At 42.5% G+C, this 20,717-nt stretch overlaps 1 protein-coding gene across 1 annotated transcript in view; it reads right to left on the bottom strand.

The window, feature by feature from the left end:
- LOC126212588 (uncharacterized) overlaps positions 1–20,451 on the bottom strand; it is a 128,845-nt gene extending 108,394 nt beyond the window's left edge. The window contains exons 1-2 of the mRNA XM_049940018.1: positions 20,267–20,451; positions 13,527–13,794 (exon numbers count right to left, since the gene is read on the bottom strand). Of these exons, the coding sequence (XP_049795975.1) occupies positions 13,527–13,794; positions 20,267–20,432 (434 nt within the window). The 5' untranslated portion in view covers positions 20,433–20,451. The remainder of the gene's footprint in view (positions 1–13,526; positions 13,795–20,266) is intronic.
- Between the last annotated feature and the right edge of the window lie 266 nt (positions 20,452–20,717).

A 20,717-nucleotide genomic window follows, 5' to 3' on the forward strand; every position in this document is an offset into this window, starting at 1 on the left:
CTTGTGTCAACTGGTGATCTTCCATGTTTCACTTCGATACAAGACTACATTCGAGGCAAATACCTTGAGAAAGGAATTTCTTACAGTCAAATTTATGTAAAACAATAAAAAATTCCTTCTTTCCAGAGCTTCTTTTTTACCTGTAGCCAGTCTGTATTTTATATCCTGTCTATTTCGGCTATCAAAAGCTATATTGCTGCTCGAATAGAACAACTCATCCATTGCTTTAGTGTCTTACTTCCTAATCTAATTACACTTTCCAATGTGACAGGTCAATGTTTCATCAACCTCATCAACTAGCTTAATAAGACGTGGGTATGTTGAGATGTATTTCACTTCTTAATATGTCGGAGACATAACCGCATTTTACAGAAAATGATACTAAGTAAATTAATTATCGTTCGATGCTTGACAGAGCGTGACAATAATATCACAACGGAAACATTTTCCCGGTCTTGTGCAGCAGTTACGACTTTAATCACAACATATTGATCATAGCATAAGAACCTGACTCCTAGTTTGTGATTATGTAAATAACAGTTGCAGAACATCAGAGAAGTTTTCCTTTATGATATTAAAAGGGCATTATGTCCAAATGAAGAACTAAGATTTGAAATTTCTATATATTCAGTGAACAGTACAAGTAGGTCTCTAACAGTAATAACAACACGTGTGTGGTGATCGTGAAACGACACGTCTTTTGTAGAAAGAAATTAGTCCACCGATAATGATACATCATTTATGAGTGAAACTAAAAACGAACGAAGTGTGCTTCTGGTCGCCAACTACAAAGTTATTTCCAACGTGATGCTTATCATAGTCGAATTAGGTGTAGGCCAAAAGTGTACAAAACCCAGATCTTCTGGAAAGCCTGAAATAATCTCCTCAGACGAAATGATATGCCTGCACTTCACTGAGCACAGGGGTCGCTTTGGAGTGCTGGACGCTGTGGTGCAGGGGAGGCACCAGGCGGTCACGTGACCCTCCACCTCTGACGTCAGCGGTGACGGTGAGGTGACGATCGCAGTGTGTACGTGCCAGTCGCTTGCGTGGAGTCAGCGCGGTCACCTGGGTCGACGTGGCGATGTCGAGGAGTGGCAGGAAGGAGTTTTTGCGTTTCTATATGTCCACGACCACACCACGAGTAAAGTAACACGATCTACAGGTGTATCAACGCGGACTGTTCAAGTATCAGCAAGGAATGGTGAACCACTTGGCCGGCTGGAGTGGCCGAGCGGTTCTAGCCGCTTCAGTGTGGAACCGCGCGACCGCTACGGTCGCAGGTTCGAATCCTGCCTCGGGCATGGATGTGTGCGGTGTCCTTAGGTTAGTTAGGTTTAAGTAGTTCTAAGTTCTAGGGGACTGATAACCTCAGATGTTAAGTCCCATAGTGCTCAGAGCCATTTGAACCATTTGATAGTGGCTGGGTGGAGATGCGTTACATGAGTCGCGCGATTTCACCTGTTCTAAAATTATCGAGGTGTCGGTTGGACCGACGTCTTATTGAGGAGGTTAAGATACAGTGTGTAGAGGATGTAGTTCAGGGCAGTGGTGGTTCCATGGCATTATGGGGGTGTTTCTGTCACCATGACTTGGATTAAGTCATTAAGGTTAATGTGAACCTTAACCAGCACGTTTGTTTCAACATTCTCGGTGACAAAGTGTTGCCCTATTTTCTATACCTTCCTGATCAATATTCTCTGGACACTTGCGTTGTAGAAGATGAGACAGTCGTGTTCTCAGGGCTGCGTGTATACACTCCTGGTTTCACGAACACTCAGGTGCCCTACAGCATCTCGAGACGACCGCTAGACAACCGTTGTATGGTAGTGTCTGGAACAGCAGCTGGGGCACGGCAGCCAACATCCCCGCTGACTGGTAGCTCTACGGGATCTTATCATCAGTGGGAGGCCTTGGGTGGATGCTGCGTATCTGAAGAAACTTTCGGGACTTTCTTCCGCGCCGAGTTGCCGAAGCTTCCGAGGCCAATGATGTATGGAAAGAATGGTAATCATGCAACCAGCTAGTTGTACGTCAAAAGGTTATTCGAATGCTTACCTAGGTTCCAACAGATATAAACCCGTCTTCTTTGGAATAAGTAATAACACGTGCTAAGTTATTGTGTGAAAAGAGAAACCAGCTCATTAGGTTCTGTCAACATTGAAATGATCCACTTAAATGCTAAGGTATAGCCACGTGGCTTAATGAACAGTAAACCATGGTAAAAGTTTGAATAAACTTCTGATGTGGCACTGGTTGGCTGTATGATTCCTATGGCTTCCATAATTTTACTGTTGTTGACTGCTGCCATGTTAGAGATTTTAATGTATAGCAGATGATGTGGAGCATTACTATTATCTTATGGTGCAGGGTGTTGACTCTATAATTACTACTGTTTTGTTGTTTTGTTGTCAGCAAAATCGATTTTCGTTCACTTAGTGACCATCCTCAGTGCTGGAAGTTAAAAATTTCCACATAACGATCAGAGGGTATAAAACCGAAAATCACAACTACATCTGCGTATGAACATAACAGTTGGTAGGAACACAGCTGTAATATATAATTAAAATTGGTAGGCACTGGTATCAAGCTATAACCACAAGCTTAGAGCGATCACATAAACTGAGGCCGCTGTTTACATGCATCTGTACAGCAGACCTCGGTTTGACAGGGCTTGGAACGCCCTCTATGTGACATGTATCACGTGAAGAGTTAATATTGCTGGTTTTTGAAGATATTAACACAAAATACTTCTTGTGCATTTGTCACTCATGATGGATTCTCGATCTATGATGTATACTACTTGTTCACACCTTCTATTTTAAATTTATTTCAATAACACAATTAGAATTATAGGTGTAAGTAGGCTGTTTAGGTTTTTTTATTGGTAACGCCACCTCTGTATGAAAATCACTGGCTGTGCTGTGTGCAGTCTGTGGCTGCTTTGCATTGTTGTAATACTCGCCATTGTAGTGTTAGGCAGCTGGCTGCGAACAGCGCGTAGCGTTGCGCAGTTGGAGGTGAGCCGCCAGCAGTGGTGGATGTGGGGAGAGAGATGGCGGAGTTTTGAAATTTGTCATGAACTGCTATATTTATATATGATGATATCAAGGTAAATACATTGTTTGTTCTCTATTAATATCTTTCATTTGCTAACTATCCCTATCAGTAGTTAGTGCCTTCCATAGTTTGAATCTTTTATTTAGCTGGCTTTAGTGGCGCTCGCTGTATTGCAGTAGTGGGAGTAACGAAGATTATTGTGAGATAAGTGATTTAGTGATTTGTGAAAGGTATAGTTTAAGGTTTGTCAGGGCCATTCTTTTGTAGGGATTTTTGAAAGTCAGATTGCGTTGCGCAAAAATATTGTGTGTCAGGTTAAAGGACTGTCGTGTATAAATTGTTATTAAAAGGGGACGTTTCATATGTCGACCCTTAGCCGAGGATACCTCACTGGAATCTTCTGATTTTTTTTCTTGTAGTTTGTGTAATTAGTGTAGCTTTTGTTTATTGCCAGCGCGTAATTATAGAGAGAATTTCCATTGTAGTTGTAGTCTTTCATTGTTGTACAGTAAAACAGTTGTGGCATGCATGTAGATTTGCACCAAGTATTTCGCAGCCGCAATTAACTAGATATTATTTTCAGTGTTATGTTAATGTGTTCTCTTATTTTTGCTCTTCAAATTGTGTTTTTCTGTGTTGTCGTGTGAAATACTGTGACAATAATGGCGTGTGAAAAACGTAATACTAGGCTCCAAAGTAAACTGAGAAATGACAGTAAAGACGAAAGCAGTGTGTTAGCGCCACCGAGTAATGAATTAACTAATGTTCAAAGTAGTAATTTGGTAATTGTGCATAGGGAAATGGAGCGGGCGGCAAACAATGGTGTAGGCAGTGAAACAATTAGAGAACAGGGAAGCATTATCGATCGATCGGTCGGCGACAGCTCGCCTCAGGAATCCGAAATGACAGGAAACAATCTCGCAAATGCTGTGGATTCAGGATTTGGGTCCTCACCGTTTTCTCAAATAAGTCAAGACACATTTTCTGCTTGTCAAAATGTGAATGTTGCCGGTGCAACTTCACTGCCGAAAAGCACTGAGGAACGTGTTTCAGACACCAGTGCATTGTTATTACAGTTAATGCAACAAATGGGACAAAGGCTACAAAAGTTAGACACAACGCTTGAACAAAATCAGAAACAAATGGAACAAAATCAGAGTCAAACACAGCAAAAGCTACAAAAGTTAGACACAATGGAACAATACCAGAGACAAACACAGCAACAGTTAGACACAATGGAACAAAATCTTCAAAAGTTAGACTCATTGAAACAAACTCTTGAACAAACACGTGAAGATTTAACTACTGAGTTACATCACATTCAATCGAAATGTCAAAAAGTCTGTAATGACGTAAAAACACAAATTTGTGAGCATTTCCAACCTATTTTTTCGCGTCATGAAAATGCATTACAGAATCACGAAGCAGCCATAAAAGAACTGCAAACCATTGTTCATGAAAATCATGAGACCTTGCAAGCTAAATTTGACTCAGTTGCATCTACCGATTCGGTTACGCAACTTGCAAAAACTCAAGAAAACTCAAAGGACACAGTAGATACTCTGAAACTTGGTTCAGAAAAATACACTAAGGAAATAAGTACACTATCGGAGAAAGTAGCCGAACTTTCGGATCAGTTCACTAACTTATCTACGAAGGTAGATGATAATCTGAACGACACAAAACCGGTAGTCTTTAATGACACAGAAGAGAGCGAACAAATTAGGAAACTGAAACAAAATCTGAATCAACACCAAAGAGAAATCCGGGAAGTAAAAGATCAGCTGACACAGGTAATACAAGAATTACGTATTTCAGAGGACACTCGCGCTCCGACACGGGAAGAGGGACATAGAAATACGGAACAACCACAAAATAATAACACAGCGCATTTCGGAAATTATGAAAGAAATTGGCAAGGTGCACCGAATTTTGAAATGGAACCGCCGAAACGACGTAACAATGACCGATATGCGACTCGCCGACATGATGATTTTGACTATAAGCTGTTCATTACTACACGTAAATTCAAAACGTTTAAGAATTCTGGCAACGACATTCATCCACAAGCGTGGCTCCATCAATTCTCTCATTGTTTTCCTCCCAACTGGTCGTTAGAACACAGATTAGAATTTATGTGTGGCTACTTAGAGAATGAACCAGCTGTAAGAATGCGATCGGTCATTCACGATTGTCACAGTGAAGGAGAATTTTACCATGCCTTCCACTCAGCATATTGGTCTCAAGCTACACAAGACCGAGTAAAACATAGCATCATAATGATGAAACATTTCGAACAATCTGAATTTTCCAGTCTTGTGAAATATTTTGAAGACATGTTGCACAAGAATCAGTACCTGTCAAACCCATACAGCCCCTCAGAACTCATCCGCATTTGCTTAATCAAATTACCTGAACATTTACGACATATTATTTTGGCAGGACGTTGCAAAGACGACATTGAAGCTTTTCAGGGACTGTTACAAGAACTGGAAATTGACACTGACAATCGCGGAACGCAGGAGCACAACAATTACAGATCACATCCGTCGCAATTCCGCGATGAAAGAAATAATAACTGGACGCGACAAGGCTATTCTCACAACACAAATCGTGACCGAAACAGACACCACCCGTACAACAACCGTTGGCAGAGTAGTAATAATTACAGGGAAAGATCACCTCTCCGCGGTAATGACTATCACAGAGACAATCAGAGAAACAGACAATATGGGAACCAAAACAATTATTATTACGAGAGACAGAATAACTTTAGACGCAACGGTCCAGCGCGCAGTTACGATTCAGGGAGAAATTCTCCACCACGTGACGGACAAGGAAGAAATTATGAAATCTACCGACATACCGACAGACCTGAATTGCATCAGAACTGGCAAGCTTCAAACAGCGCAGGGCCTTCTCGTCAAGGTGAATTTGCAGAAGTTCGGTCTCCTAATCCCAATAACGGCGCGCGCCAACAAAGAGACAGACAATGACTTGCACCGAAGGCTGCCACGTGCGCCGGCTGGCTCCGAGAAAAATAACATAGACGCTAACCTTGAGAAAAATTCCAGTATTCTTTACCGACGTACACCGCATGACAATTGCATTCAAGTTCAAGCTCTGAGTACTATGAAGAGTAAAGGATTTCACCACACTTCACAAATAAAACCGTTTATTGAGAGATAATCTGCTTCTTAACTTTGTCTTTGCCATATAACTTTTCACTTTACATTGCTAGTAAGCTTTGTCAGACTTAAGAAACTGTTAACATGCAACAATGTTTTGAAGTTAAATATCCAGTCTAGAACCTAGGGAACATTTTTAAACAGAAATTACGAATGCATTGTTATAGTGAACAGACGACACAGTGTTGTATTTGTACATTCTTGCTTGTTAGTTGCACGATTACGTAACGACTATAAGGCTCACATATTTAGAACATTTACCAGTACTGCTAATGAGATTTTAATGCAACATTTTGGTTTATTTGAAAATACATTCTGAAGTTAAAGTACTTTCTGTGAGATACCAGATGACACAGAGGTTAGTTTAGGTGACAGCTACACGATTTTATCACGACGCTACTAATGAGTGACAATTTACAATGTTGCTTTTGCGCTGTATCTGTTTTATATCTGCACAGTTTTCTGAATTCTTTTGGAAAGAAAAACATGTTTTAGTAGTAACTTTTGTGGTATAGCAACAATGAGACAGCTTTTTTCGTGGCACAACAATACGTTACAGTACAGTACTTTCTTCATCACAGCAATAAGCGTAATAACTAAGATATCTATTCGCAAAGCATTTCACTTTTGTTTATCATGAGGTAAGTACATTGACTTCTGCAGAACTTAGCTTTCGGAGGACGATAACTACGACACTTCCACAGAGATTATGTTGCGACAAGACGCACAGTTTAGCGCTACAGTACACGCATTTGAGTGATCAATTTTGTACTTAAACCATTTATTTTTCAAGATTTTTGAATTACAAAGAAAGTTTTCCGTGATACATTTCATTCCATTGCTGTAATCTGTAACACCTGAGGGTATAATTACATTAATCCTCAGGGGGGTACACGCTTACTTTGTGTACCATGTGTGTGGCAACCACAAGGAACCCTAGCTAATATGGTATTTGCTTATACAACTTTACACATCGGTACCATATTTCTCTAACACACAAATTACACAGCTATCTGATCATTTAACTGAGAGAGACAAACCTTTTTACTACATCAGTGACAGATGTTTACGTAATTATACCGTTGGATAACTTCACACTTGTATTTTGTCTGTACTTTGTGAACTGTTCACATTTTTTCGGAACCATTGTGATATTATGAGAGCTTTGAATGAGGTATTTGGTATGGGATCATGATTTTTAAAGTTCGTTTGAGGTAGATGACACTATTTAAATGAGCAGAGAATTTTTTAGGTTTTGAAATTATTGCAGAAAGCTACGACGATTTTGAGAGTTGATTGAGGTATTATGATGTTATTTTTACGACGACGATATGTTTTATGCTGTTGAGGTACGTTTATGATCAATAAGCTGATGCTGTATGAGGAATTTGATTGTGTCGACGATATATATATGTGTAATAAGGTAAGGAGTAATGAATAGTGATTTAGGGACTCTGATTTGTGAAAAAGGTTGTTGGAAACCAAGAATCGTACTTTAAGAGTTGTGAAATGTGTGTAAATGCGTGAATGTATCACAATGCCGGCGAAAATTTTTTGGACACTGTTATATTCATAGGATTTTGTTTCTACAGATTTGCAACGCAAATTCTCGAACTGTGAAATTTTTTTATATGAGACTGCCACTGTAGCGGAAACTGCTGTCGTAAATATTTCCGTACGAAAGTTAAGTGACCACCTGCACGTAATGCGTCGCGGGCACCCAGATGGGCGACAGCCGCCCGAAAAAAAAAAAAAAAGCCATTAGCGTGTGCCTTCCAGCGGCACAGGTAAAAAAAAAGGGAGGCCATTATCCTCGCTATTGACGTTCCTTTGTAGAAAGCATCGCAAATACGACACGTTAATTACTTGGAAACATATCGTACTTTCTGATATTTACTGAAATGCCTAATGAAATGACAAGAAATAGTTTGTCTACACCCCTGACTATGACTACTGTCTTTCTAGATGAGAGATTTTTTTTACTAAGTTATGAAATGCCACATAGCTGTTGAATGATGTTTTTATGCTTTGGTTTGCGTAGTTGCTTATTTCATTTGATATCTGGTTTCCAGCTGTCTTGCAGCATTGGTTTCATAAAATAAAATTAAATGCAATTGCTAATGTGAACACTTTCTGTCAACAGATGTATTAAATAATAATTTTGTGATCCACATTCTTCAAAAAAAAGGAGCACTTGGAAAGGAAAGAACAATAAGAAGGGACTAGTAACAGTAACTGCATACATAATATTCTTTTCAAGTACATGGTAATATTTTTTTTACAATAAGTTCTTGTGGTGCACCACTTTAATTACATAGATATTAAGATGTGAATATACATTTCCCTTGTCTGCATTGTTGTCTTTACTGTAAAATTTTTCTGCTTTAGCTATGTCATGTTTAGGTAGAAGTTATTTAATTTTCTGCTGCTGTTTGCCAGGCATAATGTTACTGAATTTGACTTTGTATTACGCTGTTAAGCCAGTTTTACTACGCATTTATTTTTCTTGTTTGCTGCTCATTGCCTTATATTAGTTGTAATTTATGCTGCTTGCTTCGCCTTTTGTATTTTTTGTCATTGATGTTTGTGTTACTTGTTTTCTGCTGCTGCATTGCCTCGTCCCTTAGTTTAGCATCTGAGCTCAGTAGATTTAAGTTAGCTTAAGAGGGGGTAGACTATATAAGAACCTAACTATGGAGAATAGGGAAAGAATGCTTTGAAAGTTATATGAAAACGATTTGGGCCTAAATGAGTATTGTACAATGAGCCATATTTATTTTGAAAGAAATATGGTTGGAATACAGAAAAGAGGTACAGATAAGACTTTTTGGGAATAATGATGAACGAAGGGAGATCTCCAAGAACAAAAAAGGTTTTGTTCGCAAAATACTGCAGTACCAAAAGTTACACTGAAAACTAACCCTATCCTTTCCTTTTGTGTTATCCCACTATGTGTTTGTGTACCCTTGTGTATTTGTTTTCTTCCTGTCTCTGTGTAATGTTTCATAGAACTTTTTTCTCTTCTAATATTAAGTTACATTCACTATGATGAGGAATACTGTTATCCTCAAATACAATTGGCATTAATAATATGTTATTTACTTTGTAAATATGTTTAGACATTATTTATTCTATTTTGTTTTAATGCTCATGTGTGAAGTTGATGTTTCAATAATTATTCTGATCTTTTATGTGTTTACTTATGTCATAATTCCTGTAACACTGATGTATATGTTATTTCGATTCTTTTGTAAAGCCTGTATTACAAATGTTATCTGTATTGTTATGTTCTTTAATGATGTATTTTGTACCATTGTAATTGTATTCTTATGTTATAAAATTGTAATTGACACCAGTTCATGAAATTAAGTAACTTGTAAGTTACATTTCACTGCACACGTTTCTGTTGGTCATAGTATATGGACAATATGTGAGAAGTAGGGACTGATAGTGTTTGCACGTGTGTTAATAATTCAGCAAGGGACTGGATAACAGCATTGTTGGTTCTTAGGACAATTCCAAAAACTTTGTGAGTGCACAAGTGGTGGTTAAGGACTTGCTATATTAGCCGCAAGACTCTTCAATGGTGATTGTGCACCTGCACAGTCACAATAGATGGCTGCTGGCCATCTCTACAAGGACTACAGTGGGTCTGCATCTTTGATGGCCCACCAGTACCATTATCTCTAGAAGGACTACAGTGGGTCTGCGTCTTTGCTGACTCACCAGTACCATTATTTCTACATGGACTGCAGTGGGTCTGCGCCTCTGGTGGCCCACCAATGCCGTAATCTCTACCAGGACTACAGTGGGTCTGCTCTGTGATGACCTACGTACCAATATTCTTCAACACTTCGAATGACTTGTGGGTTTGCTCTGTTGTGGCCCATTACCTGTCAGCATGTCAAGAGTCAGCACTGTCTTTCCGTTGGAAGGACACGACTTCTTCAAGACTGCATGGAAATCCACTACTTCTGTGTGCAATTTCGTTTACTAATGAGACTTTGTAAAAAAAACTGTAATTACTATTATGATGAATGATCAGGACTGTCTTTATGGACTGTGAGAAAATTTTAGCTTTTGACCAACATTGTATCAATAAGTGTGTGCATTTGATTTCTTTGTTATTGTAATTGTGAAAAAATTTTAACAAATATGTATTGGCCAGCGCCCAAAAAAAATTTGTAAAATTTTTTGTGTGTAGCATGGGGGCTATGTAAGTAGGCTGTTTAGGTCTTTTTATTGGTAACGCCACCTCTGTATGAAAATCACTGGCTGTGCTGTGTGCAGTCTGTGGCTGCTTTGCATTGTTGTAATACTCGCCATTGTAGTGTTAGGCAGCTGGCTGCGAACAGCGCGTAGCGTTGCGCAGTTGGAGGTGAGCCGCCAGCAGTGGTGGATGTGGGGAGAGAGATGGCGGAGTTTTGAAATTTGTCATGAACTGCTATATTTATATATGATGATATCAAGGTAAATACATTGTTTGTTCTCTATTAATATCTTTCATTTGCTAACTATCCCTATCAGTAGTTAGTGCCTTCCATAGTTTGAATCTTTTATTTAGCTGGCAGTAGTGGCGCTCGCTGTATTGCAGTAGTGGGAGTAACGAAGATTATTGTGAGGTAAGTGATTTAGTGATTTGTGAAAGGTATAGTTTAAGGTTTGTCAGGGCCATTCTTTTGTAGGGATTTTTGAAAGTCAGATTGCGTTGCGCAAAAATATTGTGTGTCAGGTTAAAGGACAGTCGTGTATAAATTGTTATTAAAAGGGGACGTAAAATCAAATTATTTTTATTAGTATTCAAAACCGATTGCTTGTCAATTTTATTACTGTTTTATCAACCTGTGAATGCATGTATGGGTTCTGACCCAATGCTGATGTGGAAGCGTACAACCAGTACTATAAAAAATGTTAGCTTTTCCAAATGGGACAAATGATATGTACATCATCACATCGTTAAATATAACAAAATGTTAATCTGCATCCTAAAACCTTTTTTTTTCCTGTAATGAATATTGTTTCATGGCATTTGAATTGTTACTTAGTGGCGTTTTTCATACTATTACTATTTCTTATATATTTCACACATCAGTTTCAACGTACAATTTTACGTAACTCAAGAACGATATAGGTACTTCTAACTTCCCACGCCAAATTGTGGGTGCTATGTTTTACATTAAGCAACCGTATATGTTTGATGTCATGTATGTATGGGTTCTGACCCAGTGCTTATGCAGAAGCGTATAACCATTTTTATAATAATGTTAGCTTGTCCAAAGGGACAAACGAGATGTACATCATCATGTCGGTTAAATATGATAACAAAATTCCAGAATGAGATTTTCACTCTGCAGCGGAGTGTGCGCTGATATGAAACTTCCTGGCATATTAAAACTGTGTTCCAGACCGAGACTCGAACTTGGGACCTTTGGCTTTCGCGGGCAAGTGCTCTACCAACTGAGCTAACCAAGCGCGACTCACGCCCACTCCTCACAGCTTTACTTCTGCCAGTACCTCGTCTCCTACCTTCCCAACTTTACAGAAGCTCTCCTGCGAACATTGCAGAACTATCACTCCTGAAAGAATCTCATTCTGGAAACATTCCCCAGGCTGTGCCTAAGCCATGTCTCTGCAATATCCTTTCTTACAGGAGTGCTAGTTCTGTAAGGTTCGTAGGAGAGCTTCTGTACAGTTGGGAAGGTAGGAGACGAGGTACTGGCAGAAGTAAAGCTGTGAGGACGGGGCGTGACTCGTGCTTGGGTAGCTCAGTTCTTAGAGCACTTGCCCGCGAAAGGCAAAGGTCCCGATTTCGAGTCTCAGTCCGGCACACAGTTTTAATCTGCCAGGATGTTTCACGATAGCAAAATTGTTTGTCTACACCTTCAAAACTTTTTTATAATGAATATTGTGTTTCACGGCAGTTTAATTATTACATAATGGCATTTTCGTACTATTACTGTTTTTTTAAAAATATATTTGACTCCTTAGTCTTAACGTAACGGTTTACGTAAATCACGAACGTTGTAGTTCTAACTTCCCACATCAGATGGTGGGTAATATGTCTTTTAAAAAACTGTGTTATACCTCATTTCATGTTATTCATGTATTAATCTCTTTCCTTTTCTTTATCTTTTACTTGTCCTGCACTCTGACAACTTATTATCGATCTGTCTTATGTTTTCTAAGTTGGTTTTTTTTTAAAAAAAATAATACACCAGTGTATTTTAGAAGTTTCTTGCCACCTTCGTCTGCTATGTTTTTTACGTACATTTTAAATTTGAATTACTTCATGAGTCACAAATGCACAAGAAGTATTTTGTGTTAATATCTTCCAAAACCAGCAATATTAATTCTTCACGTGACACATGTCACGTAGAGGGCGTTCCAAGCCCTGTCAAACCGAGGTCTGCTGTACAGATGCATGTAAACAGCGGCCTCGGTTTATATGATTGCTCTAAGCTTGTGGTTATAACTTGATACCAGTGCCTACCAATTTTAATTGTATATTACAGGTATGTTCCTACCAACTGTTATGTTCATACGCAGATGTAGTTGTGATTTTCGGTTTTATAGTCTCTGATCGTTATGTGGAAATTTTTAGCTTCTAGCACTGAGGATTGTCATTAAATGACCGAAAATCGATTATGCTGACAATAAAACAACAAAATACGGCCAATGCTGATTTTCTTTCCTATTCTATCCACTATTTGGTCGTGGTGCACACAACACGCCATGGAGTCGCCAATCTATAATTACTTCTTTCTAAAAAATAATTAATTTAGCCACTGTTAGTGTTTATTGTTCATTTTTGAACTTATTCACAACTAACAACGAGATGAAGCTATAGCTGTTGTCGTCTCGTGACACTACTTTTATTGATTTTTGATAATATGGTTGGGAAATAGGAATATAAATTCAATATTAGTAAGGCGATCAGTCACGACCGCAAAGTGTTTTATTAGTAATTACCGCTTTCCATGTCTGACTGTCATCATCAGAGCATTTACTGTCTCCTGTAACGATATGCGGAGACGGCGAACGAAGAGAGACATTTGACTCAAGGCACATTGACTAATCGGTGGAAAGTGTCAACAGAAGAGGCGGAGGCAAAAGGTATTAGCGAGCTGCCTCCTTGAGTCTCACTAATGAGCACTTATTGCCAGAGGGTTAGCCTCGGAAAATATGAAATGTAGGTGATAGCACTGAGAATAAATTTAGGGGCAGGGAAACAGGATTAGTTGTACGGTTAGCAGATATGGCGTCGAGTGGCGTACGTACCTCGGCACAGAGCAGGAGTCGATGCAGTCGCCGGCGATCCGGCAGTCGAGCTCCTCGACGAGCTGCCAGGCTTCCTCCCACGCGAGGCGGCGGAGCTCGGCCAGGGCGCCGGCGCACCGCCCTCCCCCTCCCTGCCGCCACCCACCTGCGGGCGGCGGCGGCGGCAGTCCGTAGTCCCAGATGCGGGCCGACAGGCGCTCCACAGGTGAGTCTGCGGCGGACGGATGATGCTCTGGGGGCCCGCACGCTACGGCCACCGGGAACCATTCTGCAAAACACGGCTCACTCACCTCGAGGTCAGCACGCTGACTCCTCACACGAGCTTCCATCGACTACTGCTATCCACACCAGTACTAACAGCCACTGAAAGTGAAACAGTAATAAAGCAGCGGCCAACGGTACTCGACATGGCGCGAGGTGTACTGCACACTTTTGCAACCAAATGGCCAGCAAGTCAGCTGACGGTCAGCACGGCGGCCACTGCTGCGGCTCCCCTTGACGAGGAAGCGGGCAGAGCTCCGTCGACACCACAACACTGGACACTCAACACTGTGCCGTCATTCCAGACGAGCCTTCGTTCTGATCACAGCATCACAATGGACGATCCGTGCATCGAGGACCCGAGCAGAGTGGAGGGTGGCACGTTGCATTCTTCGTTCTCATTCTCGCCCATCTCACGGGGAGCCACTTGGTATACAACACGTAATTGGTTACATGGGTCGCAGCTGTTACATTTCTGAGTCTTTGAGACAGTTCGCTTGCAACATTTTCGATATCCTTTCCAGAAAATAATTCGAGGCCACACGTCAGCCATGCTGCTCTGCACGGCTACAATGGGAACGTGGGATGTTACTAGCTACGCGCAGACAGTATTATTCAAGTCAAAAATACACTTATCGTTAAATGATTTGATTGGCGAGATTGGGAATAATACATATGGACCTGTGCTCCTAAATCTTCGGAGAACGCCAGAGGCCACATAAACGAGGTCCACAGGAAGGTCTGCGCCAGAATGTCCATGCTATACCCTATCCTGAACACAACCAGCTCCCTTCCCTGCCCAGTAGCAGTAAATGTATACCAGGCCCTGATCCGGCCAGCGATGGAATATGCGTGCCCTGTCTGGGGATACGCGGCAAAGCAGCACCTGGACAAACTCCAGAGGCTGCAGAACCGCGCCCTCAGAAGGGCACTGCATCTGCCTCTTGGATTCCCCACAGACGACCTGCACGCCGCAGCTGAAATTCCACTCCTGAGAGAGCGTTTCCAGGATCTGGCAAGGGCCTTCTATGAGGGATCTTCCAGATCCGGAAACGCACTCATCCACTCCCTAGGTCGGTATGACATGTCCCGCGATAAACACAAGCGCCCCATGACGATCTTCGACGATTAAGTCGAAGAGAAAATCCCAATAACCAATCCCTAGATTTAAGTGTCGGGAAGTCGTTTCTGAAAGTATTTGTATGGAGTGGAGCCATGTATGGAAGTGAAACATGGACGATAAATAGTTTGGACAAGAAGAGAATAGAAGCTTTCGAAATGTGGTGCTACAGAAGAATGCTGAAGATTAGATGGGTAGATCACATAACTAATGAGGAAGTATTGAATAGGATTGGGGAGAAGAGAAGTTTGTGGCACAACTTTACCAGCAGAAGGGATCGGTTGGTAGGACATGTTCTGAGGCATCAAGGGATCACCAATTTAGTATTGGAGGGCAGCGTGGAGGGTAAAAATCGTAGAGGGAGACCAAGAGATGAGTACACTAAACAGATTCAGAAGCATGTAGGCTGCAGTACGTATTGAGAGATGAAGAAGCTTGCACAGGATAGAGTAGCATGGAGAGCTGCATAAAACCAGTCTCAGGACTGAAGACCACAACAACAACAATCCTGATCCTCCCCACATAACACCAATCATCTCGCCTACCTCAGGCAAGTACCAGACACATTCACACCAATCATCACATATCACAGACACCAAAAAACTAGAGAAAAATCACACACACACGTACACAGGGGAGTAAAAGCCTAAAGGCTACAAACTCTCCCTCACACTTCCCCAAATAGGGGAAACTAATAGATGAAAGCAGCAGCCAGGGCAGGGACAGTTTTACGTTGGTGTCGGAGCTGGCAGTGCGGCGCTGGACAGGAGACTCCAGGCTGGCCGAGAGGCAGCTGGACTGCAGGCTCCAGGCCACTCCAGGCGTCGCCCCTCGCTGCAGCAGCAGCCGGCGGGAGCCTCTCCAGTTGACTCCAGAGCTCCAGTCCAGGCTGGGCCGTGACTCAAGGCATTCTGTGCTGTCATCTCCTGGAGCGCCACACACTTAGCCTGTCTCGTCACAGTCTACCTGCCAAGCATTGCGTCAGAGTTACAACAACTGCATCCACAAAGCAGGAATTCTCATTGATGTAATCGGCGTACCACTCTTTTTTTGCTCTAATCGCTGTGATACGGCTCTGAGCAGTATTTTACCCTTAGTTGTGGCCGTGTTTACCCAGGGTATCTCATTAGGTAAGTAGCAGAAGCGTTGCGATTCATTGCTCTGTACACGTCCGAGGCAGTACATGCACTTCTGTTCCTTTTAGCTTGTGTGGGAACGTTCAGCGATTACGGAGCAGAGAGGAAACAAATGTAATAGCGAAGTACTCATCAAAAATTGAGATCATTTTAGAAATAATCGAACTGAAATTGTCGTCCGATGTGCTAGTGCGGTTGACAAACCGTTCCTTGCCACAAGTGAAGCAGCAATGAAGGCACTGAGTGTCAGAGACTGGCTCTGCACTAAAAAGTGCTGATCAGTTTTCATGTGCCAGAAAGTTTACGGGAAAGTCTCTGGACGCACAAAAGATATTCTGCCTGCTCATTCCCTGAGGAAGGATGAAACAATGAAGGACGAGGGCGACAAAAGTTTTTTTTTTTGAGCAAATGCGTGAAAAAACCCGCAGTTAGTTAGACTGCAAAATGAAGCAAAGGGAAAGAAGACAGCATAATGTCTCTGTAAGGATTTAGCACGCGCTGCTACACCCGACAGATCGGCTTCGGTGAGGGAGCCCAGATGATGTCACCTCGCCAGAAAGCATTCTAAAAGTTTCGTACCTGCCCAGTGAGACTGGTAATTCTGATGACGTCCCTCGGAGTCGATGTGGCTAGCGGCCTGTAAACATAGTCGCTTCTGATGGGACTGCGGAGAGCTACTACTATTAAGCGAAGAATCGGGATGCCATTACCGCACGTCTGTTGTAATTAACCACTGTGAACGTTCGAGTAATACACACCTGATACCAAAAACGTAATTAACTCGTACAGGGGAAAGTTCACGCTCCTGACCCAACACGGAGACCTCAGCCTCGTCGTGTCTGAGGAACCACTGACTCCAGTGCCGCGCTCCGTAACCTGCAATGTGTTTCTCGTATATTCTCGCGGATGCCTGTCCCCGTCAACTGTGTAGCGATACTTGAAGCTTCCCGTACTGGAATAATACCACAGTTACGGCTAGTGACCGAGGAACTTTCCCTGACAAACTCTGTAACGAAAAGAAACTGCTCCTAATATCACTGAGCGAGCTACGGCCGGCTGGCGCGCCCCCTCCACGCACCCCCCGGCCTGCGTGGCCGGCAGCAGGCAGGGCGGCTCCCCACGGCCCGCACCCCCGCACTGGGGGGCTCGCGCCGGAGGGCCACCCGCGTTCTCCGGCCGTTCTCCAGCCACAGCCTGGAACCTCTACAGGCCCGGAAACCCTATAAGCCCCGGAAAATAGCTGGTTGTGCAAATTACAAATGTATGTAACTAAATAATCGCCCTTCGATTCTGCCTCCGTATGAGATCGTTTTATCTGCATCTTCAGTTTTTATCGTTTGATTAACTTTTAAGTTGTTCAGATACCAAGCGTATGTCTGAAAGCATTACTTGAGGACTGTTAAGGTTCACTTTGTCCTCTGAACCTCCGCGACTAAGTTTATGGGCTTTCCTCGAGCAGAGAGGAGCGATGGGAAAGCTCGCCAGTAATACACTGGCGGAAAAAAATCGCAACACACACACACTCACACACACACACACACACACACACACACACACACAAAATTACTGTAGAGTAATGAAATTTCGTTAATACATTTCTCTAGATGACACACCTTAAAGCTTCGAAGGGAACTATGAAATACAGAGGCCACTGCCTCAGGTCGAATTAAGGCAAGCGCGAACAAGCCGAGGTAAGGCATCCTGAAGCTCTTTTAATGTAAATGTATGTAAAAGGAACATTTCGATTTCCTGCTTCACTCTTACCAATAACCCATTTTGTTTTCCATGTTTTCTGTTTGCTAAGGGTAAAGATACAAGCTGGACATGTAATGGCATGTCAGATCTAACGGCACTGGACGCCCCACACATTGCCTACCACGCTAACCCAACACTGGCTGCAAATGCCAACAGGGGGCGCGACTGGAGGTATCAAATGCTGTGTGGACAGCACGAAGCTATGTGGCGCAGTTGGACTGCTTGGTCGACGAGTAACTCACGACAGTGCCACAGTGCTACTGGTGGTGATACAGAGCAGAGCGATGGCAACGATAAACAAAGCCAGCATTCCATTATGTCTGCAATAACAGTAGCCGAAGTTGAGATTTCGTCAGAAAGGAACCCAAGAAATTTCGCTGAGAGAGAAAGAAGTCGCAGATGAAAGATTAGCCTTTCTGCAAGATGAGTCAGTGGAATGCTTGGTGCCGTGCGAACAATGCACGAGAGGAGTGCAGTGATGGCGGTACGTGCACGGCAGTAGAAAGTGGTACTGAAACAGGTGTGGTGGAGATCATCGTTGTTGTCAGAGAGGGAGCAGCAATTACCGTCTCCAGTGAAATGTAGTGAAGGACAACCGTTGTCCAAGCAGTGGGTGCTAAACATAATTACGTACATGGAAAGTGGCACACAGCATAACAAAACAACAATTACGAACATTTTGAACAAGTCTGCAGAAATGACCGTTAGTGCGTAAGAAAAACTACGGACATTTAATGCAGGACAAAGCGCACTTATCACAAAAACTGGTGTTTGCACATTTCAAGGATGCTCGATACAATTTGCGGGATGTACAAGCTATTGACCCACTACGTTGTCTACATCAAATTGCGCGCGAAGTACATTATATTCATTTCAAGAGAAGCAGTGGGTGCTTCCATAACGTCAAACAGTGTTACAGAAGTGGAAGACGTGAGATATTAAAATTTCAAACAAAGCGTCAACTTGACGATGCACAGCAAACTACGTAGTCGGCCCAAAAATTTGTAGAGGAGGTACACAAACTTATCCCATTGTTCAGTTAGGAATTTGTTTTCAACTGCAGCCAATCGGCATTTGAAGAGGAAACGTACGTGAAAGGGACCCTGGGAATTTGAGGTACCAAGAGAGATCTATCAAGATCATCTGATATCAGTTCCTTGACGCATTGGTATACAGTTATGCCGACTGATTAACCGGATGGTAAATTGGCTGGAACGCTATTTATTGCTCTGCGCCCTTTGATTCTTTCTCGTGTGTGTGATTTTGGCAAGGGCAGTAGGGAATATTTATATCACAGCAAGCAAGAGGTGAAGAACGGGTGTGAGAGAACTATAGCTATGGTATGAACACTGCTTTTGGCCAATAGCTCGTCTGAATAAGTTGGTTTTGTTTGATTCCTAGTCTGCGTATAAGAAACATACTTCTAAAGAACAAACTATCGCTTCTGGAAAGTGTCAGAGTCGGCTGGAGTGTCCGAGCGGTTCTAGGCGCTACGATCTGGAGCTGCGCGACCGCTACGGTCGAAGGCTCGAATCCTGCCTTGGGCATGGATGTGTGTGATGTACTTAGGTTAGTTAGGTTTAAGTAGTTCTAAATTCTAGGGGACTGATGACCTCACAAGTTAAGTCCCATAGTGGTCAGAGCCATTTGAACCATTTGAAAGTGTCAGACATTGCATTTCATACCACTTGGAACCACCAAATGAATTCAGCCTCCAGATGTTTCTCTTTTCTGTGCGTATTAAACATATTACCGCACTATCTGCAGCAACTCCTTAAAGGACAGCCAGTTTTACGATTAGCTCCACGACAGGCTGTTTCGCATTCGATTGCACGCCATCACATTCCATCAGTTCCCGTCACCCTGTTACACCAATGTGATTTCTATATGCATTCCTTAAGAGTGGACACCTCGCTGAACGTTTTACACGGTTTGTAACTCCCAAGCAGCTCGCTTTTGATCTTGATGGTGCTAACGTTTTTGATCATTGAGACGAGCCATTTATTCGGTTTTCATGGTCCAAGTTAATGGTTTGTTTCGAACATTTCTTGAATGTCGACAATGTCCATTTTGTGAAGTTGTAAGACGTCCGAGCAGATGTAATTTCGATGTATTGCTCATGCGCTGCCTGCGATATGCAAGGTATAAGAGAATCTCAGACCAGAGAGCAGTGTTGACTGCAGTAGGAACTGTGTAGCTGTAGCAGTAAGTTGTTGCTAGTCTGCAGTCTGCTCTGGTCTGGTGTATCGTGTTGTGCATATTCGTATCTTCTCACTCGCAATAGGATGCTACAAAGTTCATTGAACGAAAATGTTGAGAACGAAATGCAGTTTGCTCCTAATAAACTGACAAGGAGAAAACGTATAATCTTTGATAACAGCATGTGTAAGCCAAGCCGCCTGTCGGTGTGTGAAAACTGCACTGTACATAACGTCTTGCCAATCTGTGCTGCACGAGAAAGCACTTACCGGGATATTCACAGTAGTGCAACCAGATGTAGCGTTCTCCGGCACTCGCTCCCCAGATGCTGCCAGAGACAGTGATGTTGCGGAGGTGGGTGCAGACGCAGTCCAGCACCGTCCCGTCTGATGCCAACAGAGCCGCGAGGGAGGCTACGACCACCGCCGGCTGCATTGTCTGCTGTCGACACTGGCGAGCAGACAGAAGCAGTGCGCGCCAGCAGGGAGCGCGGGCTCGATATGAGGACAAGCGCAGCGGAAGTCTGCCGCAGGACGGCCAAACCACAGGAAGTGTGGCTTCTTCCATCCGGATCACAGCGGTACTCCTGTTTGCCTAGTAGCAACTCACAAATGTCGTCGAGTAAAACAAAAGCGATATCTGGCCTTACGCAAGGAAGTGTTGTAGGCGTCCTGCTGTTCCTAATCTATAAAAACGATTTAGGAGGCAATCTGAACAGCC

This window comes from Schistocerca nitens, chromosome 11 (assembly GCF_023898315.1).
Source record: "Schistocerca nitens isolate TAMUIC-IGC-003100 chromosome 11, iqSchNite1.1, whole genome shotgun sequence".
Lineage (NCBI taxonomy): Eukaryota > Metazoa > Arthropoda > Insecta > Orthoptera > Acrididae > Schistocerca > Schistocerca nitens.